The following is a 27166-nucleotide window of genomic DNA, read 5'->3' on the forward strand; positions in this document are numbered from 1 at the left end:
CTGTCTCAAAAAAAAAAAAAAAAAAAAAAGTGTGTCTCATGTAGCCCAGGCTGGCCTCTAGATTGCTGTGCTGTGTAGTGGAGGATGAACCTAAACGTCCGATAGTCCTGCTTCCAGCTCTTGCTGCTGAGGTTACAGGGAGGTGCCACTACAAGTTACGTGGTCTTGGGGGTAGAGTGTGGGAGTTAAGGCATGCTAGGAAAACACCCTACTGAGCTACATCCCCAGGCGCAGACTCTTGTTCACTGAAGAGGAAATAAAGTAAAGCAACACATTTGGTTCATTGTAAGTATTCAGTAAGTAGCAAGTCGTGTTTTTATTTTACACGCTAGCAATCTTATCCTGCTTGTGGGTTATGATTAGGGACTCTGAATGCAAACTACCAAGAATCGAACCAGGTCCGTTCTGCACAGTGTTAAAAGGGAGAATGGGCAAAGGACGTTTATTATTTCGAAACTTGAAAACCATTCAAAAAACCGCACAGACGAGACAAAGGCAAGCTGTCGGCACAGCCCTAGTGCTTGGGAAGGTGACGGCCACGAAGTCACGGTTTTGAAGGTGAACGGAGCCGGGACAAGCTTGTGCTCAGGTGTGAAGCCTCCGCAATGCTCACCAGGTAGCCAGAGTCTGGAGAAAAGAAACCCAAGCCAAATCTAGACGGCCTCCTGGTCAATGTAACCAGCCCCGCCACTCAGGACGGAAGTAATATCCTGCCGCGACTCCCGCGATGCACCACGGTAGGCGGAACCGGAAGTTTCGTATGGCAATCATGAGGGGGCAGGCCCAGCTCCTCTCGGGCAGCTAATTGGTCAGTTCGTGGAGGCGGCGGTGGCGTGCGTGACTGGCACCTTGGTGCGGTAAGTCTCGAGTTTGCCCCGGTTTGCTTCTTCCAGCGTAGCTGTAGCTTCCCCCGACGGCCCGGGACTCCTGGTCTCCATTCGCTACCTGGAGAGGCCAGTCGATCTATAGTGTCGCGTTTGGCCATGTTTCTGCCGTTGTGTGCCGGGCAGTCTGACCAGGACTCGTGAGGAACATTATTGTATGGCCTGGCGAGCGAGAGACAGATGAACCCATCATCCATCACTAAGAGGAGACAGTCGGGGATAGCGACGGGGAGGACGGCAAAGTCTACGGCTGGGAAAGAGGCTTCGGTGGGCCTGACACTTGGGAGTTCGCTTCCTTCCTCAGCCTTGCTGCCGCTGTAGGCGTGTGCCATCCTCAGGTGTACCGTTAGGGACAGTTTCAGTGGCATATTACTGAGGATACCTAGCGGGGAGCTCAGTAATTATCCGGATACTCCCGGTTGTATTGCAGATACTTTGATACACACCTTAAACTCACACTGATAATAATGTCACTTAGCAAATTTTCTAAAAAAAAAAAAAAGCACCCTTACTGTATTAAGGATATTGGAATGTAGCTTGCTCCCCTCCCCCATCTCAAACCCAAGGCCTGGTGCGAATTTGGTGTATACTCGGCAGATATTCTACCAGCTGAGGTGTATTCCATTGCCTTTTCTTTGTGTTTATTTTCATGTGTAGGCGTTTTGCCTGCACGTCTGTGCACACATAGGTGCAGTGTTAGGGTAAAAACGAGGGCTCCAGTTACCTGGAGCTGCTCTACAGATGGTCATGAGCCACCATGGAGAACCCAGGTTCTGTGGAAGAGCAGCCAGTACTCAACCTAACAGCTGAGCCATCTCTCCAGTACCCTCCCACCCTACATCCTGACTCCCCCTCCAACCCTTTTTTTTTTTTTTTTTTCATTTTTTGAGACAGGGTTTCTCCGTGTAGCTTTGTAGACCAGGCTGGCCTCAAACTCACTGAGATCCGCCTGCCTTTGCCTCCCAAGTGCTGGGATCAAAAGCATGAGATCATTTCATTCTGTAGCTCAGGATGATTGGAACTTAGTGAAATTCTCCTGTCTCAACCTTCCAGGTTTTGGATAACAACGGGAAAACTACCACAACCAGTTAGAAAATTAATTTCGCAAGATGGAAACAGTTGATAACAATGTAAAGATACTTCCCACTGCAGAACTGTGTACTTAAATGCTTAAAATGGTGAATCCATGTGTATTAACATCCCAGCCTATCAAAACCGAACACTGACACTGAGTTACAAAGCCAGCTGCTTAGATAACATTGATTGACTGGAGTGAAGAACTTAGAATTGAACCTAGGAGCATTACACATACAATGGGAACATTTCTCTATTGAGCTATGATTCCAGGTACTCCTCTTTAAAAGATGTATTTATTTATTTATTATTTATGCACCTAATTAGGTGTAAGTACACCATGTGCTTGCCTGGAGAGGCTAGAAGAGGGTGTCAAATTCATTGTGAGCCAGTGTATTGGTGCTAGGAATGGAGGCCAATTCTTCTGCAGGAATGTCAAGTGCTCCTAACCCTGAGATATCTCTACAGCCCATTTGTGAGGCAAGGTCTCAATAGGCCCGTCCTTGTTTAGCATTCCCTGTGGATTTGAGGCAGTCCTTGAACTGTTGCTCCTCCTTTCCTGCCTTCTTCCCCTAGTGCTGGGATTTTTAGAGCCTGCTCCCCTCTGGTTTTCTCTTCTTTCCTCTTCTTTCTTTTTCCAAAGATAGGGTTTTACCAGGATACCCAGGCTGGTTGTGAGCCTATTCCATAGCCTAGCCAGGCCTTTAACTTGACATCCTCCTCCCTTACCCTGTGGAATAGCTGAGGTTATTTGTTTTTTGGTTTGGAATAGGACTTCCTTAATGTGTTCCTGGCTGGCTGGGAACTCACTGTGTAGACCAGCCTGGCCTTGAATGTGGGTGCGGTGGTTATAGATGTGCACTTCTGCGCCTGGTGACCACATCTTAATCATTTATGTTTTATTCACTTGTTAATTTTATTTATTTATTTATTTTGGTTTTTCGAGATAGGGTTTCTCTGTGGCTCTGGAGGCTATCCTGGAACTAGCTCTTGTAGACCAGGCTGGTCTTGAACTCACAGAGATCCGCCTGCCTCTTGTTATTAACAACCAAAGAATTAGGTGTCATTGTGACATATTCAGACAAAATTTGTTTTTGTTGTTCTTTTGGTTTTTGTTTGTTTGTTTGTTTTTTTCGAGACAGGGTTTCTCTGTATTGTTTTGGAGTCTGTCCTGGAACTCTCGCTGTAGACCAGCTTGGCTTCAAACTCAGAGATCTACTTGCCTCTGCCTCTCCAGTGCTGGGATTAAAGGCGTATGCCACCAACACCCGGCAAAAATCTGTTTTTGTTGTTTCTCTTCCTGCCTTTCTCCCCGTCTTCTTTCTGTACTCATGACATATATGTTCTTTTGCTTGTTTTCTCCCCCTTTAAAAATATTTTTTTATTTCCCATTCCCTGTGTATGAATGTTTTGCCCTCAGAGGCCAGAAGAGGGCATTAGATCCCTGGAAGTGGAGTTACAGATGTCTGTGAGTTGCCATGTGGATGCTAGGAACTGAATTTAGGTCCTTTAGAAGAACAGCCAGTTTTTGTTTTTTTGTTAGTTAATTTTTATTTTTTGAGACAGGGTCTGTCTATCTTAAAACTCACTTTGTAGACTGGACTGTCTTTGAATTCACAGAGATTCACCCGCTTTTTTTTTTTTTTTTTTTTCCAAGGCAGGGTTTCTCTGTATTGTTTGGAGGCTGTCTTGGAACTTGATCTGTAGACCAGGCTGACCTCGAATTCACAGAGATCTGTCTGCCTGCGTCTGCCTCCCAAGTGCTGGGATTAGAGGCGTGTGCCACCAATGCCTGGCTGATTCACCCGCTTTTGCCTCCCAAATGCTGGGACCAAAGGTATGCACCACCATGCTCCACATGCTGCCAGTACTCTTAACTACTGAACCATTTTTGTAGCCTCCTCCCGAACACCTTTTTCAGTACATCTTGTGAACTCTTGTGAACTCTTGCCTAGTTCAATTACCTATACCCCTCTCCATACCCTTTTATTTACTTATATAAAAACATTAAATGTTAGGTTTCACACATGAGAGAAAACATGCAAACTTTATATTTCTAAGCCCTCATTGCCTCACTTAAAATTATACTTTACAGATGCATCTGTTTTCCTTCAGATTTCTGCCTTTATAACTGAGTATGTATGCCAAACCCTCCCTCCCCCCTCTTCCTCTTTCTTTCTATTTTGAGACGTGGTCTCTTGTTAGCCCTGGCTGAACTAAAACTCACAAGAGATCTGTCTCCTAAATGCTGGGCTTAAAGATGTGCCACACCTGGTTGTTTGTATGACATATTTTCATTATCTCTTCTGTTGACTATCTAAACTAGGTCCATTCCTTGCTATTGTGTCTAATGCAGCAATAAAACATGGGTGTACATGTTTCTCTGTGGTAGGGCATAGTCCTTTGGGTATGTACGAAGGAGTAGTGTCTCAGTTAGCTTTTTATTTCAATGATAAAATATTATGACCAGAAGCAATTTAAGGAGAAAAAAAAGAGTTTACAATTCCAGTCTATCACTGAGGAAGTCAGGGCAAGAGCTCAAACAGGGCAGAAACCTGGAGGCACAAACTGATGCAGAGGCCACGGAGGAAGTTTCCTTATTGGCTTGCTCTTCATGTCTTACATAGCCTGCTTGTTTCATGTCTTACATAGCCTGCTTGCTTCTTTCCGCCCCCTCCAAACAGGGTTTCTCTGTGTAGCCCTGACTGTCCTGGATCTGCAGATTAGGCTGGCCTTGAATTTACAGAGATCTGCCTGCCTCTGCCCCCCACCCCCAGTGCTGGGATGAAAGTCATGTGCCACCACTGTCTGGCTTCAGCCTGCTTTTTTTCTTTTTTCTTTTTTTTCATTTGAGTATTTTTTTTTAAGATTTATTTATTTAGTATACAGTGTTCTGACTGCATGTGTCCCTGCAGGCAGTCCAGAAGAGGGCACCAGATCTCATTACAGATGGTTGTGAGCCATCATGTGGTTGCTGGGAATTGAACTCAGGACCTCTGTAAGAGCAGACAGTGTTCTTAACCACTGAACCATCTCTCCAGAATGGGACATTTTCTTTATTGAGGTCCTTTGTTCCAAAATGACTCTAGCTTTTGTCATAGTTGACATAAAATTAGCCAGTACAAATGGTATTCCTGGGTCATACTGAAGTTCTATTTTTAACTTTTTTAGAAACATCCCTAGTTGGGCTGGAGAGATGGCTCAGAGGTTTGTTATTGAGTGATGGATCTTTAGAACTATTTAGGAAAAAGTTAAGATACTTAGTCTCATAACTGGTTGTCAGAGGTGGCTCGTTGTGATGAAAAACAGAAAAAAGTCAATCAAAGAGAGACTTTATAATGATTGGTGTTTAGGTTTATTCCGTTGGCTCTTAACATTATTGAAGTACTAGTAGAAAATAACATTATTATTACTAATATATAATTCATTTATCATTATATATAACTAATATATAACTCTCTCCATAGAAATAACTAATTTTGGTTAAGTGAGTTTTTTCTTTTTTTTTTTTTGGTTTTTCGAGACAGGGTTTCTCTGTGGCTTTGGAGGCTGTCCTGGAACTCACTTGGTAGTCCAGGCTGGTCTCGAACTCACAGAGATCCGCCTGCCTCTGCCTCCCGAGTGCTGGGATTAAAGGCATGCGCCACCAACGCCTGGCTTGAGTTTTTTCTTTTAAATAGCATCATAACTGCCTTATCATCATGGGATGAAGTAAATTAATAAACCATTTTTTTATGTTTTTCTTTATAGAGAAGATGGAAGAACTGAGTCAAGCCCTAGCTGGTAGCTTTTCTGTGTCTCAAGAACTGAATAGCACAGCTGCCCCACACCCTCGCCTATCCCAGTACAAGTCCAAGTACTGTTCCTTGGAACAAAGTGAGCGGCGCCGCCAGTTGCTAGAACTACAGAAATCGTAAGGGTGCTTTATTTAACTCCTTGGCTTCTTTATGCTAGAAGCTGTAGATCATTCATAGGCTTTTAGACTTGTCTCCATAGATCTCCCTTCACAGAAGAACATTATTTCCTGTCCACAATATTGGGTGGGTAAACTCTGTCACAGGTAATTATCTTTTGTCCATACATTTTAGGAAAATAAAAAGGAAGGAAAAACTGAACTTTTGAAGCAAGAGCTCAGATATTTGGTTAAATTTTTCTATTTTTTCCTGGCAATATTATTGAACTTTTCAATTCAGACTTCCCCTCCCTGCATTCCCGATTGCTTATGTGTGGCTTCTCACTCACTATGATGATGGGCTTCACATCTCCCTTTGGCCCAAATGTTTTTGTAGTGTCCTTGGGAATTCAAGTTAATTCTGCAGAGAATCCGTGGAAATGTTTTCTGTACACTTAATCCTAAATGCCAAAATGAACAAACAGGAAAAGATCAAGATAGGTGTGTTTTAGGCTGCCCTCTCTACAGTCAAGGCCTGTCCTTTTGTTCTCAGTGCATCTTCGGCCTCTTTAGAGGCAGAAACTAAGGAACCGGGAATTAGAAGAAACTAGCCACAGCTGTGCCATTTGCATAGCGTTTGTGTTTTGCACAGTACCATGTCAGTGGATGAGGTTTTTTTTTTTTTTTCTTTTTTTTTTGGTTTTTTTTTTTTTCGAGACAGGGTTTCTCTGTGGCTTTGGAGGCTCTCCTGGAACTCGGGCTGGCCTCGAACTCACAGAGATCTGCCTGCCTCTGCCTCCCGAGTGCTGGGATTAAAGGCTCGTGCCACCAACGCCCAGCGTCAGTGGATGAGTTTAACACAGACAGTTCCTGATTAGTTCTGAGTTGTTTGCTGATTCTCCTTTCCTTCCCTGTTTTCTTTCTTTCCCTTCCTTCCTTCCTTCCTTCCTTCCTTCCTTCCTTCCTTCCTTCCTTCCTTCCTTCCATTTTTGTTTTTTGAGACAGGGTTTCTCCGAGTAGCCCTGGCTGTCCTTGAACTTGCTCTGTAGACCAGGCTGGCCTCAAATTCACAGAGATCCACCTGCCTCTGCTTCCTGAGTGCTGGGATTAAAGGCGTGCACCATCACAACCCAGCTTAATTTATTATTTTCAAGTAAGTTACACATTCATATGGCACTCAATACATGGATATAGTGGTTTGAAAGAAAATGACCCCCAGAAGAAGTGGCACTATTAGGGTTAGGTGTGGTCTTGGAAGAAGTGTGTCACTGTGGAGGCAGGTTTTTAGGTCTCATATGCTCATGCCAGGTTCAGTGAGACATCACTTTCGGCTTCCTGCACAAGATATAGCACTCTTAGCTACCTCTCCAGCATCATGTCAGTCTGTATGCCATCATGTCCTGTCCTGATGATAATGGACTAAACCACTGAACTTTAAGCCAACTAGTTAAATGTTTTCCTTTACAAGAGTTGCTGTGGTCATGGTATCTCTTCACAGCAATAGGAACCTATCTTGCTGGGCAATAGTGGCACATGCCTTTAATTACTCAGAAGACAGAGTTTGAGGCCAGCTGGGCCTACAGAGCGAGTTCCAGGACAGGCTCCAAAGTTACAGAGAAACTTGTCTCCAAAAACAAAACAAAACAAAACAAAAAGAAACCCTATGTTTTGCAGAGCTAGAAATTGAGCCTGGGGCTCTGTGCATGCCAGTCAAGTACTCTGTCAACTAAGCTAAATTCATTGTCCTACACCTGATCTTTGTTTGACACAGGGTCTCATTGTGTGGCTCAGGCTGGTATTAAACTTGTGGCCTTCTTACCTTAGCTTCCTGAGTATCAGTATTATAGGCTTATGACACTGCCTAGCTTCTGAGCTTTTAAAAAACCAATTCAGAGCCAGGTGGTAGTGGCACATGTCTTTAATCCCAGCACTCAGGAGGCAGAGGCAGAGGCAGGTGGATTTCTGTGAGTTTGAGGCCGGCCTGGTCTACAGAGTGAGGTCCAGGATAAGCTGCAAAGCTACATAGAAAAACCCTGTCTCAAAACACCAAACAAACAAAACAGCCAATTCAGGCCAATTAAATGTCTCAGTTGGTAAAGATGCCTGCTGCCTGACCTGTTCATCTGAGTTTTATCCCTAGGACCCACATTTTAGGTCCTTACAGGTTATCCTCTGACTCGCATGCATGCATGCGCATGCTGCACACACACACACACACACACAAGTTATCCACACGTAACAAATAGCTAAAATGTAGTAATTTAATAATATTCTGGTTGCAGTTTATTTTGCCTATTATATCTGCATGTTAGCTTAATAGTGTTTTGTTGTTCCTGTCTTTTTTATTCTTTTATTTATTTGAGATCAAGTCTCGCTGGGCAGTGGTGGCGCACGCCTTTAATCCCAGCACTCGGGAGGCAGAGGCAGGTGAATCTCTGTGAGTTCAAGGCCAGGTTGGACTGATAGCCTCCAAAACAATACAGAGAAACCCTGTCTCGTAAAAACCAAAAAAAAAAAAAAAAAGAGAGAGAGAGAGATCAAGTCTCAGGACTTGAGAAAAGACTCAAGTGAGTAAAGAGACCTCAGTTTAGATTACCAACACCCAAATAAAACATGGCTGTGGCAGTGAGTGTCTGTAACTTAAGTGCTGTGTAGGGCAGAGATAGGTGGTCTCTGGTCTACTAGTCTAGCTGAAACAGCAATCTCTAAATGAGACACTCTGTTTAAAAAAAAAATGAAAAAGAAAAAAATAGACAGCTGGGCATGGTGGTGCACGCCTTTAATCTTAGCACTTAGGAGGCAGAGGCAGGTGGATCTCTGAGTTTGAGGCCAGCCTAGTCTACAAATAGTTTCAGATCAGTCAGAGCTGTTACACAGAAAAATCTTGTCCTGAAAAACTAAAAGAAAAGGAAAGAAAGAAAGGAAGAAAGAAAGGAAGAAAGAAAGAAAGAAAGAAAGAAAGAAAGAAAGAAGGAAGGAAGGAAAGAAAAGATGGAGATAGACTCCTGATGTTAGCCTTTGGCCTACATACACTCACTTTCATGCATTTGCACACATGTGTGCACATACACACATACTTTTTTTAAAGCCTAGGCTGGCTTTAAAATTACTATCTATCGCTGGGTGTTGGTGGCATACACCTTTAATCCCAGCACTCGGGAGGCAGAGGCAAGTGAATCTCTGTGAGTTCGAGGCCAGCCTGGTCTATAGAGCGATTTCCAGGAAAGTCTCCAAAACAATACAGAGAAACCCAGTGGGGGAAAAAAATTACCATGTACCCTTCATACTGGGATTACAAGTATGCTCTACCATGCCTATTTGATGCAGAGCTGGAGATCAAACATAGCGCCTCTTGCATGCTAGGCAAGCACTCTACTAGCTAGCTGATCTATGTCCCCAGATACATCATTTCTTTTTTATGGTGCCGGGTAGTTCATTAAATGGATGGTTCATAATATAGCCTAAGCAGTCCCCAGCACATGGGTAGTTTCCATCTTATACAATGATAAATAGTGATGGGCAGTAACTACAGCATATATTCTTCTGCGTGTGTGTGTGTGTGTGTGTGTGTGTGTGTGTGTCTGTGTCTGTGTCTGTGTGTCTGTGTGTCTGTGTTCGTTCATTCTTTAAATAGAAAGCCATTGTGCTTTCATATATCCTCGCTAGTATGCAATTTTGTGGGAATATATATGAGCATGTACTTTTAAGAAAAAAGCTAGAGGTGGGCATAATAGTGTACACTTTTAATAACAGTACTCAGGAAACAAAGGCAGGACTATCTCTCTGAGTACAGGATCAGATTGGTCTGTATAGTGAGCTCCAGGCTAGTACATATTAAGACCCTGTCCTAATTAAAAAATCAAATAATAAAAAAAAAAGAAGAAACAAAGTGAGCTGGCAAGATTGCTTTACAGGTGATTACTGCCAAGCCTGAGGACTGATTTCAATCTCTGGTACCCATATGGAGGAAGCAGAGAACCGACTCCTGCAAGTTGTCTTCTTCCACACACATGCTGTGCCATATCTATGCCCACACATGTACTTAAGAAAAAAAGATGAAGAAACCATGTAGGTGTTAGTGTCTGATTTCTTGCCTTAGCTTTGTCGAAGTTGTAAGATATATGATATTCCAAATTAATCTGTAGCAATTAGGCTCTACCTTATCCCTTCATTTCCAATTTATTAGAATATGCTGTTTTTAATAAATAAATAAATGTAAGCTGGATGTTGGTGGCACACACCTTTAATCCCAGCACTCAGGAGGCAGTCCTGGAACCAACTCTTGTAGACCAGGCTGGTCTTGAACTCACAGAGATCCTCCTGCCTCTGCCTCCCGAGTGCTGGGGTTAAAGGTGTGCACCACCAACGTCTGTTGCAGTCCCTACTTTGAGCATTTTTTTTTTTTTTTGGAGACAGGGTTTCTCTGTGGCTTTGGAGGCTGTCCTGGAACTCACTCGGTAGACCAGGCTGGTCTCAAACTCACATAGATCCGCCTGTCTCTGTCTCCTGAGTGCTGGAATTAAAGGCGTGCTTCACCAATGCCTGGCTTACTTTGAACATTCTTAAGAAACCAAGGAATGCAGAATGTGTTCAGAGGGAGTTCCCTGATTATGAACTATAAGGAGACAAGTTTAAACTTGCAAAGCAAATTTCATGATCTCTTACTCCCCCTAGAATCCTCTAGTTGCTTCTAAATTTGTCATCCTTGAATTGAATGACATCTGTACATTTTGAGACATCTTTGTATAGTATGTGTATACCTGACCTTCTCTTCTTCTTCTCCTTCAGCAAGCGGTTGGATTATGTGAACCATGCCAGAAGACTGGCTGAAGATGACTGGACAGGGATGGAGAGTGGGGAAGAAGATAAGAAAGATGAAGAAGAAATGGACATTGACCCTGGCAAGAAGCTACCAAAACGCTATGCTAATCAAGTGAGTGGTCCAGAGTTTTGCACCCTCCACATGCAGTCAAAACCCACCAAAATAAATGCTGCTATAAAAAGAGGACAGGCAAAGCTAATAAATTGGAATTGCTAGTGTATTTATAGAGAGAATGGATGGTAGCAGAGCTGATTTATAGTTCTGCTGACTGACCAGAAGCACTGATGAAGCTGAATATAGTGGTACACACCTTTAATCCAGCACTTGGGAGGCAGAGGCAGGTGGATTTCTATGAGTTGAAGGCCAGCCTGATGTACATAGTGAGTGAGTTCCAGGACAGTCAGGGATATATAGAAAAACTGTCTCAAAACAAAAACAAAAACAAAATCACTGATGAAGTCTGTGGATAGTGACTTGGAGTTACTAGCCCATCTAGCCCACACTGTTAACCAGAGGCTACCAGATCATAAAGAAAGCTCCCAAGTTATTATTCCAGTAACAGATACCATGTCCTCATCATCCTCATTCTTTTGGGCAGGGAATATAACTCAGGGTTTATATATGCTAGGAAAATGTTTTGTTATTATTGAACTGGAACCCCAGACTCCTTGTCATCTTTTTTTTTTTTTTTTTTTTTTGAGATAATGTCTTTCTGTGTAGTGCTGGCTGGCCTAGAATTACCAGGCTGGTCTTGAATTTGCAGTACTCCCCTCTTTTGCTGTAATTATAGGCATGCACTATCATTCCTGGCCTTTTTTTTTTTTTCTTTTCCTTTTCCTTTTTTTTTTTTTTAGTTTTTGTTTTGTTGTATTTTGTTTTTGTTTTGATGAATAATCATTACATGGTTGGTTTGTATGGAGCCTACTGGCTATCCCAGTATCCTCATCCTTCTTTGGTGAGTAGTCTGTTCCAGTTAGAGTATTAGGAGGCCACTCTTGGTATTGTATACTGAGGTGGTGGCGGGCAGGAGGAAGTACATCTGACCTTAAAGAGATCCTGCACAGGACATCCAGTTTACCAAGGTAATGTTGAACTATGAAACAACCAATCACTTTGCCACACTCAACAAAATGCTCTATTATGGCTGGTGGTGCTACAGGAGAAACAGGAAAGACACTGTCCCAGGAAGTCCTAGTGTTCCAGAAGAAGAAAGGGTGTAGGTCTGAGTTAAAGCAGGGGTCTTCTCTGCTGTGGTATACTACTTTGTAGAATCCTCTTGCCTTTACAATACACTTCTTGGGAATACCCATCCACCTGTTTCTCTGCCCCAAATACATACATATAATACCTTCTGTGACAAATGTACTTCAATTTTTGTTTATTTGCAACAAGGTTTGGCTATGTAGCTCAAGCTGGCTTTGAACTCATGATTCTTCTGCCTCATACAATTCAGTTCTGTTGAGGAAAAATGAAAAACATGATAGACATAACCATAAATAGCCCTTAAACTCTTATTTTCATTTTTTTTTTTAATTTTTTTGTTTTTTGAGACAAGGATTCTCTGTGTAGCCCTGGGTGTCCTGGAACTTGCTCTGTAGACCAGACTGGCCTTGAACTCAGAGATACACTTGCCTCTGCCTCCTGAGTGCTGGGTTTAACGGTGTACCCCTCCACTGCCCAGTGCCCTTATACTCTTAGAGTAATTATAGAATATATCTTTTGCTATAAGAAAATAAAAATCTTGATCCAGGTCTGGTAGCAATTATCTGTAAATTCTAATATTTAGTTAAGAGGTTAAGGCCTTAGCCAAGGATTGTGAGAGGTTGAAAGCTAGCCTAGGCTATATAATAAATCCCAGATCAGCCTGATCTACAATATGAAATTTAAATTCAAGAGAGAGACAGAGAGAAAGAATACCACAATTCTGTTTTTTTAGCATAGTCATAGGTATGGGCAACTATCAGCATTACTCAATTCTAGGACATTATCTTTCTGTTTTGAAATATTTTTATTTTCTGTATTTATTTGTTTATAATTTCATATGTATATATAATGCATTCTTCTTACTCACCCATCACCCTTTGTTTATATCTCCCCTCCTCCCTACAAATTTTATCCCAGATTTATGTCTTTTTGTTTTGTGGCCTGCTGCATTTAACCAGGGTCATCCCTGTGTCTATACTTGGAATGATACATTAGAGCTTGATGGACTCACTAGTGGTTATGTATCTAAGACATTGATTCCCCCCTCTTAGCATCTATCCATATCCTCTAGTATTTGCACAAATGGGCACATCATTCCTGGCAGGTTGGTGTTGTAGGTGTAAGGGAAAAATGAAGAATTTTGGGTTTGGTAGAAGAAGAAACTGAGACCCTTCAGAAATAAGCCTTATTAGCAAAGAGTGTTGTAGGTGTAAGGGAAAAATGAAGAATTTTGGGTTTGGTAGAAGAAGAAACTGAGACCCTTCAGAAATAAGCCTTATTAGCAAAGAGAGACCAGAGACTCTGGGGGCTATGATTGGACCTCGAGGTAAACCATCAAAAAGACAGTCTGTCATCATCAGAGGCAGCATGATAGGGCCTTAAAGGAAAAGAGAGGCTTCCCTTTAAAACCTAGAATGGAAGCCAGGCAGTGGTGGCTCACGCCTTTAATCCCAGCACTCGAGAGGCAGAGGCAGGCGGATCTCTGTGAGTTCAAGACCAACGTGGTCTGCAAGAGCTAGTTCCAGGACAGCCTCCAAAGCCACAGAGAAACCCTGTCTCAAAAAACCAAAACCAAAAACCTGAATGGAGACGGATATGTAGTGCGCTCATTTGATCCCAGTATTTGGGAAGCAGAGGCAGGCAGACCCTCAAAGCCAGTTGCACACGCCTTTAATACCAGCACTCAGGAGGTAGAGACAGGCAGATCTCTGTGAAGTTCAAGGCCAGCTTGGTCTACAGAACAAGTTCCAGGATAGGCTCCAAAGCTACAGAGAAACCCTATCTTGAAAAAGGAAGGAGAGAGGAAAAAAGGAAGGGAGGAAGGAAGGAAGGAAGGAAGGAAGGAAGGAAGGAAGGAAGAAAGGAAGGAAAAAAGAAAAAAGACAAATAACTGAAAGCATCTGAGCAAGCCATGAAGAGCAGCATCCTCCATGGCCTCTGCATCAGTTTCTGCCTCCAGGTTCTTGCTGTGCTTTGGGTTCCTGCCCTGACTTAATGGAATTGCAATTAAAAAAAAAAAAACCAAAACTCTTTTTTTCCCAAGTTGCTTTTGGTCACAGTATTTTATCACAGCAATAGAAATTATAACCAAGAAGTGTGTAAAGATGCATCTGCCATGGGATGTGTGTAAAACAAGGAAAACCCATGGGAGTCAGTTTTAACTCTCTACCATGTGATTCCCTGATATTGAATTCAGGTTATCAGGCTTGGTCCTACTGAATTATCTTGCTAACCCATAGTGTTGTGTGTGTGTGTGTGTGTGTGTGTGTGTGTGTAGGCACACACGCATATGTTTATGTTTATAAAGCTATCTGATTTTTTACTATCTTTATTTTTTTTTTTATTTTTTTGGTTTTTCGAGACAGGGTTTCTCTGTGGCTTTGGAGGCTGTCCTGGAACTCGCTCTGTAGACCAGGCTGGCCTCGAACTCACAGAGATCCGCCTGCCTCTGCCTCCCAAGTGCTGGGATTAAAGGCGTGCGCCACCAACGCCCGGCTGATTTTTTACTATCTTATTATTTATTTTATTTTATGTACACCAGTATTTTGCCTACATGAATGCATGTGTACCTGTGGAGGTCAAAAGAGGGTGTCAGATTCCCTGAAACTGGAGTTAGGGATCATTATGAGCCACTGTATGGGTGCTGGAAAGTGAACCTGAGTGTTCTGCAAGAGCAATAAGTATTCTTAACTGTTGAGCCATCTCTGCAGCCCTCATAAAAGATATTTTTAACATGGACTTCCTTATAGGAGTTAACAGAAAGAGAGGAACTAAAGGAAAGGGTATGGTACACCAAGAGTCTAGATGTGGACTGCTCAAAACAGAGGTGCCCTTCATTTCCTTTATGATAGTCAGAATAGGATTTTGATGTTGTCTTGAAAAATTGCTAGGAGGAGCTAGAGAGATGGCTCAGTGGTTAAGAGCACTAGCTGCTCTTCCAGAGGACCTGAATTCAATTCCTAGCACACTCATGATGGTTCACAACAGTTTGTGACTTCAGTCTGAGGGATTTGATACCCTTTTCTAACCTCCTTGAGCACCAGGCATGCATGTGGAGTCCAGACATACATGCAGATAAATGCCCATATACCTAAAGTAGAGTTTTAAAAAGTTGCCAGGAAATTTAAATGAGATCACAGGGTAATTCCTAAGGCATATAGAACAGGATTATACTTTGTAAACAGAACTGTAGATCACAGGGATACAGGAAGTTAGGATATTGTCACTGTAAATAAAGCTTAATAGTCTTGTTTGTAAGAGTCCCAGAATATATTCAGAAGAAGAGTAAGGTCATATCCAACCACAGTATCCTGATTTATTGTTAACATTCTTAAGTGAAAATACCTTGTTTGTTTGTTTGTTTGTTTGTTTTTTGAAACAGGATTTCTCTGTGTATACTCTGTCCCGGAACTCACTCTATAGACCAGGCTGGCCTCAAACTCAGAGATTTGTTGTTAAAGGTTCTTTCCAGCCTAGTCCCGCTGCTGCTTTAGCCCCAAATAAACACAGGGATGCTATATTAATTATAAAACTATTGGGCGAATGCTAGGGCTTCTTATTGGCTAGCTCTGACTTAATTATTATACCATTTCTATTAATATATGTATTTCCACATAGAGAATGCCTGGTGCGTCCTTTCCAGTCCTTACATGGTGACTTTTTTGTGAGCTCCCTCTGCCTACCTTTCCCAGAATTCTCCTCGTCTCCTCACCCTGCTTATCTTCCTGCCTTATTGGCCAACAGTGTTTTATTCATCAAGGGAAACATATATACAGAAGGACATCCCTCATCAGAGATTCTCCTGTTCCTGCCTCCCTAGTGCTGGGATTAAAGGCATATGTCACCATACCTGTCTTTTAAAATGCTTTCTATGGATCAATAGCTCTTAGGGCAAATATTGGTGATCATGCTCGAATTATTTTTTTTAATGCGACTGTGTCTATGCCTGCATGAGTTTCTGTGTATCACATGCATGTAATACGTTAAAATTCTTCCCCCTCTCCCAGACTGAGTTTCTCTGTAGCCCTGACTGTCCTGGAACTAGTTCTATAGTTCAGAGAACCACCTGCGTCTGTCTCCCGAGTGCTGGGATTAACATGTAGGAGTTGGAGCCAGGAGGATCATAAGTTTAGAGAGCCATTTTCATGTACATAGTGAGTTAAGGCCAGCATTAAAAACGGGGCTGAGACATGGCTCAACGGTTAAGAGCACTGACTGCACTTCTAGAGGACCTGGGTTCAGTTTTCAGCACCCATATGGCAGATCACAACTGTCTGTAACGCCAGTTCCTCAGGATCTGATACCTTCACACCAATGCACATAAAATAAAGTTAAAATAACTTATTAAAAGAAACAAAAACTTGAAACAGCTGGTCGGTGGTGTGACAGACCTTTAATACCAGAACTCAGGAGGCAGAGGCAGGTGGATCTCTATGAGTTTGAGGCCAACCTGGTCTACAGAGCTAGTTCGAGAACAGGCTCCAAAGCTACAGAGAAACTGCATCTTGAAACTCCCCCCCCCCAAAAAAAAAAACCAACCAAACAAACAAAGGCCAAAAACCTAGAAACAGCATCTCATTAAGTTGTCCAGGCAAGCTGTGAATTTGGCACTCCTCCCACCTGAGCTTCCCAAGTAGCTGAGATTATATGCTTATACCACCAGGCCTGCCTCCTAAAACCTTTTATCATAATGTGTGGCATGTCAATTTGGGAAATGATGGTCAAGTCTGAGCATGACTCAGGATGAGTATTCATTCCTGGGGTGTAAACCCAGCATATAATAGTTATCCTGGTAGTCAGTAGGCAAACAAGGAAAGGAAAAGACAATCCCCGTAGGTCTTGAGGTAAGGGAGTGAGTAGGATGAGGATAGTGATAATAAGGGCAGATGCCAAGTCACCAGTGAATGCCTTTCGTCTTTTGGCTATGCTGGAGACCAGCTTGCTTCCTTAGAGACCTGGGGTGGAAGTACGTCTGCCCTCCACTTTTAGCTGTATTTGTATTATACATAGATATAGGGTGTTAATGTTTTGTTCTTGTAATGTTTGAATGATACAATCCTGCTGATCTTCTAACACCATTTTGTGTTCCTAGTTGATGCTTTCTGAGTGGTTAATTGATGTCCCTTCAGATCTGGGGCAAGAATGGATTGTGGTTGTGTGTCCTGTTGGGAAAAGAGCTCTTATCGTAGCCTCCAGGGTGAGTAACTGCTTCCTGCCTCTAATACCAGCAAGCCTAGTAAGTGATAAAAGGGATGTTTGTCTCCCATTTTCACCTGCCACACAACTGTGCCTGGAGTTTCTTGAACTAATTTATTTATTTATTATGTATACAGTGTTCTGTCTGCATGTAACCCTGCAGGCCAGAAGAGGGCACCAGGTCTTATTATAGATGGTTGTGAGCCATCATGTGGTTGCTGGGAATTGAACTCAGGACCTCTGGAAGAGCAGCCAGTGCTCTTAACCTCTGAGCCATCTCTCCAGCCCCCAAAGTGCTTTCCTGCTGGAAGAATTTTTGCCTAATGATAATCCTGTAGGATAAAGAAGCAAGAGTCAAGAATACCTGTGAATGCCTAATGAGAATGGTAGCTTTCTCCCCACAGGGTTCAACCAGTGCCTACACCAAGAGTGGCTACTGTGTCAATAGGTTTTCATCCCTTCTGCCAGGGGGCAACAGGAGAAACTCAACAACAGCCAAAGGTACCTAGATATAATATCTATATACTATGATTTTTGTTCTTCCTCCCCCATTACCCCTTCAGTACTGGGGCTCAATCACAAAGGATATCAGCCAGCCAATTCAGTAGATACAAGTGCTTTTTGTGAAGTCCACATGACCTGAGTCTGAGCCCACAGGGAAAGTTAGAGAGCTAACTCCTAAGAGTTGTGATCTCCAGCATGTGTCATAGCACATGCCCATGTGCATGCAGCATACATCATAATAAAACTTTAAATTAAAATGAAACACCACCTCTAAAAGCAAGTTCAAGAGAAAGGGCTTATTTGCCTTACACTTCTGCATTGTAGTTCATCATTTAAGGAAGCCAGGTCAGGAGATATGACTCCATGGTTTACTGTTTTGTTTTTTGTTTTTGTTTTTTGTTCTTTTTGAGAGAGGGTTTCTTTGTATTGTTTTGGAGGCTGCTCTGTAGACCAGGCTGGCCTCGAACTCTCAGAGATCCGCCTGCCTCTGCCTCTCGAGTGCTGGGATTAAAGGTGTTTGCCACCAACGCCCGGCTTGGTTTACTGTTGTTTTTAACAGGGAATTTGTTCAACAGGTTCTGGGATATAACAAAGTTCAAAACTTTGCAAATATTCTCCATAGGGAAAAGCAGAATACACACCAGACATAGTAGTTAGCATTTCAGCTGATGGTGGGAAGAGTGGGGTGTTTCTGATGCCTTAGTGTGGGGGCCATGAGTGTTGAGTGAACCCAAGGAAGTTGGAGGTGAGCCTCTGACATGTTGGAGTGAATTCCCAGGTCTAGTGGATGTGCCCTTTGAGCCTGGACATGGATTGCAGGAACAGATGTGTATATTTCCAGGCTCTGAAGGTTAGACAATAAAATGAATAAATATCGGGGATGAGCCGGGCGTTGGTGGCACACGCCTTTAATCCCAGCACTCGGGAGGCAGAGGCAGGCGGATCTCTGTGAGTTCGAGGCCAGCCTGGTCTACAGAGCGAGTTCCAGGACAGCCTCCAAAGCCACAGAGAAACCCTGTCTCGAAAAACCAAAAAAAAAATAAATAAATAAATATCGGGGATGGTGGGTGGATACATGGATCTGGGAATTGGACACCCAGTGTTAAGGTGGGACCCTAGGAGCTAGCCAGCCCAGCTGGAGAGGTAAGGGGCATGGGTTTAGAGCAGACTAAGCAAAGTGAGAGCCAGGGCTGATTCACATTCTCTGGGTCTTGCAGAGACACTGGATGAGGCTGGGTGCTCCTGAATATAATGTGGAATTGGAGTAAACACTACTAATTAGTTTTCAATTCCAGTAGACCTAAGAACTTGTCTTTGGCCTTATTAGTCTCCTTTGCTCAGCACCTAGAAGACAATGGACTGTAAGGTTTGGTCCATAAGCAGTTACATTGTACTGGTCTAGTGCCCCAATCCTCCAGCTATAGGCAAACAGAAACTAGTGGAAAGGACATGTTGGTCCTGGTGATCTCAAGGTTGTCCGTGTAGAGCAGGAAACTCTGTTGGTCCATCTCTTCTATGCACCTCTGTTGCTTTGTATCCCAGACTGCTGATCTTCATAAACTTCTTCCTTTCCACCTTGGCCCTTCTCTGGAAGTTAGCAGGGCAGGACCTCTTTAGCTTCCACGGGGGCTCCCTGGTTCAAATTGTATGATGCTTTTGCCCTTAGATGCAGGTGCAGCAGCTCCATTCCTTGTTGTATAGAACCAGGCAGAGTTTACATTTATAAAAATCCTAGGTGATTTTCTATAAAATATGAACTATCTATTTATTTATAGTCTTAAAAGACAGGGTTTCTTTGTGTAGCCTTAGCTGTCCTAGAACTAGCTCTGTAGACCAGGTTGCCCTTGAACTCACAGAGATCCACCTGTCTTTGCCTCCCAAGTGCTGGGATTAAAGGTGTAGGCCACCATGGCCTGGCTGTCATTGATTTTGATAGTCTCAGGGCCAACTGCTGTTGGTTTTCTGGTTGATCCCTGTTACTCTTCAAGGACGAGGCCACATCTTGCACCCTGGTTAATGCTGGAAATCAACAGGGGAAGGAATTGGGCTTTAGGAGTCAGGGAGAAACCAACCTTTTCCTGAGGCCTCAGAGTGATACTGCAACTTCACTATGCAAGCAGACTTGGTTAGTTATTGTAATGACCCACTTTGATAGCATCCTCCCTTCAGGATCAGGTCTCCTCAGTTCTATGATATATGCAGTCCTGTGAGGCCTGCTAGGTAGTATATCTCTGAATGAAGATCATCACTCATGCATTGGGCCACTTATTACAAAATGACATGCAGTTTTTTCCATAAAGGTCCCTGAGAGAATGTCAAGTGTAACAACACAGTGAGCTATTTCTGGGGTTTCCCAGTCCAATTTTCTTTCTCCTTTGTCATTTTCCTACCTTAGCTTTCCTCCTACCTGGCCTCAGTAAGTGGACTAGGGTTGTAAGCATTAAACAATGTATTCTTGGTTGTTTTGTGAGTGGAATGGGCAAAGCTGAGGCCTAAACCTGCTCTATTCTCTTCCTGCTCAGGTTCATTGAAGATTTCTTCTGTGTTCTGTAGTAAGGCTAGCTTTCTCTGTTGGCTTTGCTCTTTTTTTTTTTTTTTTTTTTTTTTTTTTGAGACAGAGGTTCATGTAGGGATCAGACTGGTCATATACTAAAGATGACTTTAAATTCCTGATCTTTACCAGGTGTGGTGCCACACACCTTTAATCCCAGCTGTTGGGAGGGAGAGGCAGGCAGATCTCTGTGAGTATGAGGTCAGCCTAATCTACAAAGTGAGTTCTGGGATAGTCAAGGCTACACAGAGAAACCCTGTCTCAAACACACACACACACACACACACAAGAAAGGAAGGAAGGAAGAAAGAAAGAATGGAAGGAAGGAAGGAGAGAAGGAAGGAAGGAGGGAAGGAAAAACAATCCTGATCCTCTTGCCTCAGTCTACCACGTACAGGGAATACAGGCAGGAAGCACTGTAGCCCGCCTCCTTTACCCCAGCTTTCTCCTAGAACTCCTGCTGTTCATAGTTCACATTGTGTAACTTAGCTCTTGTCTCTGTGATCATCTTATATCTATTTCCTTGAAGAAAGTGAGGAAGTTGTATGTGATATTCCTCACATGGCACAACACTCATAATAAGAAAGTAATTGTAAGCCAGATGTGGTTATGTCCAGTCCCTCAGAATGCAATGTGACTTGTGTAACAGAGCAAAACTTTTCACATACACATAGAATAAAAATAGCCTAGAGTGGTAGCAGGTGCCTCATGATCCCAGCATTCAGGAAGTCAAGGACAGTAGGATTGCCAAAAGCTTGAGGCCAGTGTGGGCTACAAAGTGAAGTCCTGTCTTAAAACAATATAATAGCAGATTTGATGGTGCCTGTCTATAATCTTAGCAATTGGGAGATGGAAGCAAGATCAGGAATTCAAAATCATCCTCGGGTCCATAGTGTATTTTTTTTTTTTTTTTTTTTTTTTTTTGGTTTTTCGAGACAGAGTTTCTCTGTGGCTTTGGAGGCTGTCCTGGAACTAGCTCTTGTAGACCAGGCTGTCTTGAACTCACAGAGATCCGCCTGCCTCTGCTTCCTGAGTGCTGGGATTAAAGATGTGTGCCACCACCACCCAGTCAGGCTAGCTTGTCTTAAAACAACAATAAAAGCAAAATTAAAACCTGAACTTCTTTGAAAGTAAATAAATGTCCCAACTTGTTTAGACTTCCCACTGACTAAAGTGGGATCTCTCATACTATCTTGCATCCTTCAGCTATGTCAGGTAGCTAGAATGGGTATGTAGAACTTTCTTCTTGATGAATTTATCATCTTTAGTACTGACAGTTGCCACAAGCCATGAGGATTGTTGACTTGAGCCTGTTAGGATGGAGCTCCTTATATCACGGTGGATAGAACCCTGGCTGGAAGTTGAGCCTTGTGTTGACTTTCTTCCTTGTATCTGTAGACTACACCATTCTGGACTGCATTTACAGTGAGGTGAACCAGACCTACTATGTCTTGGATGTGATGTGCTGGCGTGGACACCCTGTTTATGACTGTCAGGTAAGGAGTGATAATCTCCTCATGTTTTTCCTGTCTTCTTTCCTCCTGGGAAGGTGGTTCAGCATGTGGGTTTGGTACATGATCAACTTCTTGGTAAATACAGGATGTGGTAATCAAGAACATTATCTAATGCTCCCTGCATCTTTGAAGGTGTTTGAATTAGCTTAGTTTTAAAAATAAGTATGAGGAACTAAGGGAAATAATAGCATTTCTTAAGGAAGAAGAAACAGCAGAGGTGCAGGCTGGAGCTATGTTAGCAGCTGTGGTCACTCCCTCACCTCGATCCAGAGAATGTGAGGATTGTTGTAAGGATGATTGAAGGGTAAGAAGTGTGGCATCTTATGCAGACAACACCATCAAACAAACTCATGTGCCCTCCCTTCTTCACCCACCACATCCTGACCCTGAAAATGCCAGGTCATCCTTGATATGATACAGAGCCTCAAATCTCTTATTCATTCATTCATTCATTTATTTATTTATTTATTTATTTATTTATTTATTTATTTATTATGTATAACAGTGTTCTGCCCGCATGTATCTGTGCAGGTCAGAAGAGGGCACCAGATCTCATTACAGATTGTTGTGAGCCACCTTGTGGTGGCTGGGAATTGAACTCAGGACCTCTGGAAGAGCAGGCAGTGAAGCGCTCTTAACCACTCAGCCATCTCTCCAGCCCCCATCAAATCTCAAAGCTTTCTCTAGGAAGAGATTATAGGCACGAACCAATGTGCCTAGTTCCATTGACTTCTTCCTTCCTTCCTTCCTTCCTTCCTTCCTTCCTTCCTTCCTTCCTTTCTTTCTTTCTTTCTTTCTTTCTTTCTTTCTTTCTTTCTTTCTTTCTTTCTTTCTTTCTTTCTTTCTTTCTTTCTTTCTTGAGATTACAGGCATGAACCAATGTGCCTAGTTCTATTGACTTCTTTCTTTCTTTCTTTTTTTTTTTTTTTTTTTTTTTTTTGAGACAAGGTCTCACTCTGTAGCCCTTCTGGCCTGAAATTCACAGATGCACCTGCCTCTGCCTCCTGAGTTCTGGGATCAAAAGTGTGTACCACCACACTGGGATAGCCTGCTAGACTGTTTCTTTCTGGTGGGTTGCAGGAAATGCCAGCTAGTGGTGCTTTGATTTATTTGGGATAGAATTTTGCTATCTAGTCTTAGGTGGCCTGGAACTCATTAAATAGCCCACACGCAGCTTTGTTTTTGAGACATGAAGTCATTATGTAGAGCTGGTTTGGGTTGGTGCATGCCTTTGATCGATCCCAGCACTCAGGAGGCAGAGGCAGGTGGATCTCTGTGAGTTCAAGGCCAGCCTGGTCTACAGAGCAAGTGCCAGGGCAACCTCCAAAGCTACACAGAGAAACCCTGTCTCGAAAAAACAAACCTATGATCCTCCTCTTGTCTCAGTCTCTTCAAGAGGCTGAAATTATAGATTTTTCTCATCATTTCTGGTTCATGTTTTCCTTTAGTTTTTGTTTTTGCTTTATTTGCTTTTGGTCTTTTCCTTTATTGATTTTTTTTTTTTCGAGACAGGGTTTCTCTGTATTGTTTTGGAGGCTGTCCTGGAACTAGCTCTGTAGACCAGGCTGGCCTCGAACTCACAGATATCCACCTGCCTCTGCCTCCTGAGTGCTGGGATTAAAGATGTGCGCCACCACTGCCCAGCCCTCTCTTTAGTTTTTTTTTTTTTTTTAAAGATATCCAGAACTTATAGATTTGGTAATTAAAACCACATACATATTATAATATATAGTTATACTACAAGGAAAAGGCAAGTGCAGCATGGTAGCTCATGCCTGTGGTCCCTTTATTACAGGCTGAAGCTGAATGAATGTCATGAATTTCAAGCCCAGCCTGAGCTGTATAGCAAGACCTTTCCTGTCTCAATAAAACAAACTAATCAAGGAAATGAGGATGCAACTCAGCTCAGTTGGTAGAACGCTTACCTAGTATACACAAAACTCTGGGTTCAGCCCCAGCACTTCATAAACTAGTCATGCCTGTAGCCTCCAGAGGACCAGAAGTTCAAGGCCACCCTCTGATATATAGCAAGTTTGAGGCCAGCCTGAGCTGTACAAAACCCTGTCTCAACAAAAACACAGAAGAAAAATAAATTACTTTTATTGTTTCAAATTTCCAGAAGCAAAGTAAAAGAACAAGGAGTATCTCATAGAAAAATGTACATTAATAATTCAGAGAATCAAGCACTTAGGAAAAGATTCAGCTGTGTAGTATTTAATAGCCAGATTAAAATGAAGCAAGGGCTGTAGTGTAATGTGCTTTGAAATGGAGGAATCCCACAATATTTTCTTTGTTCACTCAGGCAAGTGACTTCTCCTTTCTGGTTTTCAGAGTCTTTAACATGTAAAATAGCAATGATGGTAATATAGTTCCTAGAGGGTGGTTGAAGTTACTCATTCATTCATCTATTTATTTATTTGTTTGTTTGTTTTTCCAGACAGAGTTTCTCTTGTGTAGCCATGGCTGTCCTGGACCTTGCTCTGTAAGGTCAAGCTGGACTAAAACTCACAAAGATCTTCCTGCCTTTGCTTCCTGAGTGCTGGGATTAAAGATGTGTGACACCATGGCCCAGCTATTTGTTTATATATTTATTTATTTAAAGACAGCGTCTTATTCTGTAGCTGAGGATGGCTAAGAACTAACTATGTAGCCCAGGTTAGCCTAAGTCTTGTGGTCTTCCTGCTGTAGTTTTCCAAATGCTAGAGTCATAGGCATGATCCTGTTTATATGAGTGGACATTGTGTTGTTATTGTTTGAAGCTGGCTCACCCTATATAAGAGGCTGAAGACTGCTGAACATTGGTGGTGCACACCTTGAATCCCAGCACTCGGGAGGCAGGCAGATTTCTGTAAGTTCGAGGCTAGCCTGGTCTATAGAGTGAGTTCCAGACTGTTACATTGCAAAACCAAAACCAAACAAATAAAACCAAAAAAACACCAACAAGCCTAAATAAAAAATAAATATAAGATCTTGCTGTTTAGGTCAGGATAACCTTCAACTCGTGGTCCTTCTGCTTCAGACCTCTGATTGCTGCTGGGATTGCAAGTATGAGCTACCATGCCCAGCCGCCAGTGGAATCAAGACATATATTATATAGCGTAGGCTGATTTCACTATGTGGTCAGGATAACCTGTCTCTATCTCCTAAATGCTGGTATTTGTGCAGGTTTGAGCCACTATGACTGGCAGCTTGCTAAATTTTCAAAGAAAAAAAATCTTACAACTTATACTTGTATGAAAATGCTTTTATGTAGTATAATCTTTGTATAATATAAACAATGAAAATATATTTTAGAATTTTATCATTATTGTGTGTGTATGATGTAAAAGCAAGTACATGGAAGTCAAAGAATGGATGGATGGATGAAGGTTTTCATCTTCCAAGTGTGGGTTGTAAAGATCAAATTCAGGTTGCAAATTTGCATGGCAAGCACCTTTAGTCACTGGTCTATGTTGCCGTCTGAAATACACCCCATACACTGGTAAAATCTTGAAAAAATATCTTTTTTTGTTATTTTTTTTTAGTTTTTCGAGACAGGGTTTCTCTGTAGCTTTGGAGGCTGTCCTGGAACTAGCTCTTATAGAGCAGGCTGGCCTCGAACTCACAGAGATCTGACTGTGCATGCCTCAGGAGTGCTGGGATTAAAGGCGTGCACCACCACTGCCTGGCAAAATCTTGAAAATTTTGATAAATTTATGGTTCTAAATGGAAATAGGGATAGCACCAGCAGGGCTTAGGTCTATATGAGGCACATGGCTATTAGAATGAAGTGTTTCATTCATATAAGAGTTTGAGATGAGCCGGGCGGTGGTGGCGCACACCTTTAATCCCAGCACTAGGGAGGCAGAGGCAGGCGGATCTCTGTGAGTTCGAGGCCAGGCTGGACGAGGCCAGGCTGGACAGACAGCCTCCAAAACAATACAGAGAAACCCTGTCTTATAAAACCAAAAAAAAAAACAAAACAAAAAAATAAAGGGTTTGAGATGAACTTTGTTTTTTCAACCTTCTCTTTGGCAGACCGATTTCCGATTCTACTGGATGCACTCAAAGTTACCAGAAGAAGAAGGACTTGGAGAGAAAACCAAGATTAATCCTGTAAGGCTGTTGTTAGGAGTACAGAGTTCTTTTTATTATTGTTGTTTAGTTTTGAGACAAGGTTTCATATGGCCCAAGCTAGCCTTGAACTGGCTCTGTAGCTATGACCTTAGACTCTGGATCTTCCTCCCTCAGCTTCCCAAGTGTTGGGATTACAAGCATGAGCCCCAATTCCCTGTACTTGTTCCTCATTTTCTTCTTTTCTTTCCTCCCTCCTTCCCTTCCTTCCCTTTCTCTTTTTAAAAAAAAAATTCATTCATTTATTTTTTATAAGGATTGGTGTTTGACCTGCATGTCTTTGGAGGGTGTTGGACCCCTGGAACTGCAGTTACAGACAGTTGTGAGCTGCCATGTGGCTGCTGGGAATTGAACCTAGGTCCTCTGAACAGCAGCCAATGCTCCCAACCACTGAGCTATTTCTCTAGCCCCTTTCTCTTTTTAAACAGAGTTTCTATACATAGTCCTGGCTATCTTATAAACCAGGCCAGTCTCAAACTCACAGAGATCTGCCTGCCTCTGACTCCTGAGTGCTGGGACTAAAGGTGTGTGTGCCATCATACCTGGCCGAAAACTATTTTATAATTTTGTGTGTATATATGTTTTGCCTACCTATATGTCTGCACTGTGTGGTGCCCACCAAGTTGAGAAGAAGGTATCGGATCTTCTCAAAGGGATTGGGACCACCATGTGGCTCCTAGGAATCAAAGCCAGATCCTCTGGAAAAGCAGCCAGTGCTCTTAAACACTGAGCCATTCCTCTAGCCCTAGAGCTTACTACTCTTGATGAATGAGTTTATCTTTCAAGGCAACTTATAATAGTAAAATGGTAAGACTGAGTTTCATGGATATCCACATCTGAATTCTGTTTGTGAGTTTAAAACTAGTGTAAGGGCTGGAGGCGTGACTCAGTTTATAGAACTTGTTTAGAATGTGTAAAGACCTAAGTTCATCCCTAGCACCATTAAAAATAATAATTATAATTATTAGGATAATAGCCTCACTTGCTTTAGGTTTTTTAATCTGCAAATGGCACTAATAAGCCAGGAGAGGTAGTACATACTTGTAGTCCTAGCACACAGGAGGCTTAGGAAGGAGGAGCTCATTTTTGACATTAGCCTGGACAATATAGTTATAGAGTGAGATCCCATCTCCAAAAAAGGATACTGTCTGTCAAGAGTTGTAAGAACAAAATTATACACACACACACACTTTGTGTGTGTGTATATATATATGCAACTCCTCATAGCTTAACCCTTCTGGTAAAGCATTTAGTAAATGATGCTTACTATAACATGCTGTGGGGGGGGCATGAGTAATTGAACCAGGGCCTCATGCATGCTCAGCCAGCATTCTACCACTAAGCTGTACCCCTGTTGTGTGACAAAACTTTTCTTGGGAAGAAAAGCTTTTTTCTTTGTCCCCCCCCCTTTTT

General features: G+C 42.5%; 1 protein-coding gene across 4 annotated transcripts in view; it reads left to right on the forward strand.

Moving 5' to 3' along the window:
• The first annotated feature begins 701 nt into the window (after nucleotides 1-701).
• Snupn (snurportin 1) overlaps nucleotides 702-27166 on the forward strand; it is a 29230-nt gene continuing 2765 nt past the window's right edge. Inside the window, exons 1-7 of one of the 4 annotated variants that reach the window (XM_005069578.4) lie at nucleotides 702-857; nucleotides 5709-5871; nucleotides 10639-10783; nucleotides 16968-17072; nucleotides 17476-17572; nucleotides 21525-21622; nucleotides 25658-25735. In XM_005069578.4, the coding sequence (XP_005069635.1) occupies nucleotides 5714-5871; nucleotides 10639-10783; nucleotides 16968-17072; nucleotides 17476-17572; nucleotides 21525-21622; nucleotides 25658-25735 (681 nt within the window). In that variant the 5' untranslated portion in view covers nucleotides 702-857; nucleotides 5709-5713. Of the gene's footprint in view, nucleotides 858-879; nucleotides 1152-5708; nucleotides 5872-10638; nucleotides 10784-16967; nucleotides 17073-17475; nucleotides 17573-21524; nucleotides 21623-25657; nucleotides 25736-27166 lie in introns of those variants that run through there. The other 3 variants (XM_013112787.3, XM_040730061.1, XM_040730062.1) reach the window with 3 other exon arrangements.

This window comes from Mesocricetus auratus, unplaced genomic scaffold (assembly GCF_017639785.1).
Source record: "Mesocricetus auratus isolate SY011 unplaced genomic scaffold, BCM_Maur_2.0 Super-Scaffold_100022, whole genome shotgun sequence".
Lineage (NCBI taxonomy): Eukaryota > Metazoa > Chordata > Mammalia > Rodentia > Cricetidae > Mesocricetus > Mesocricetus auratus.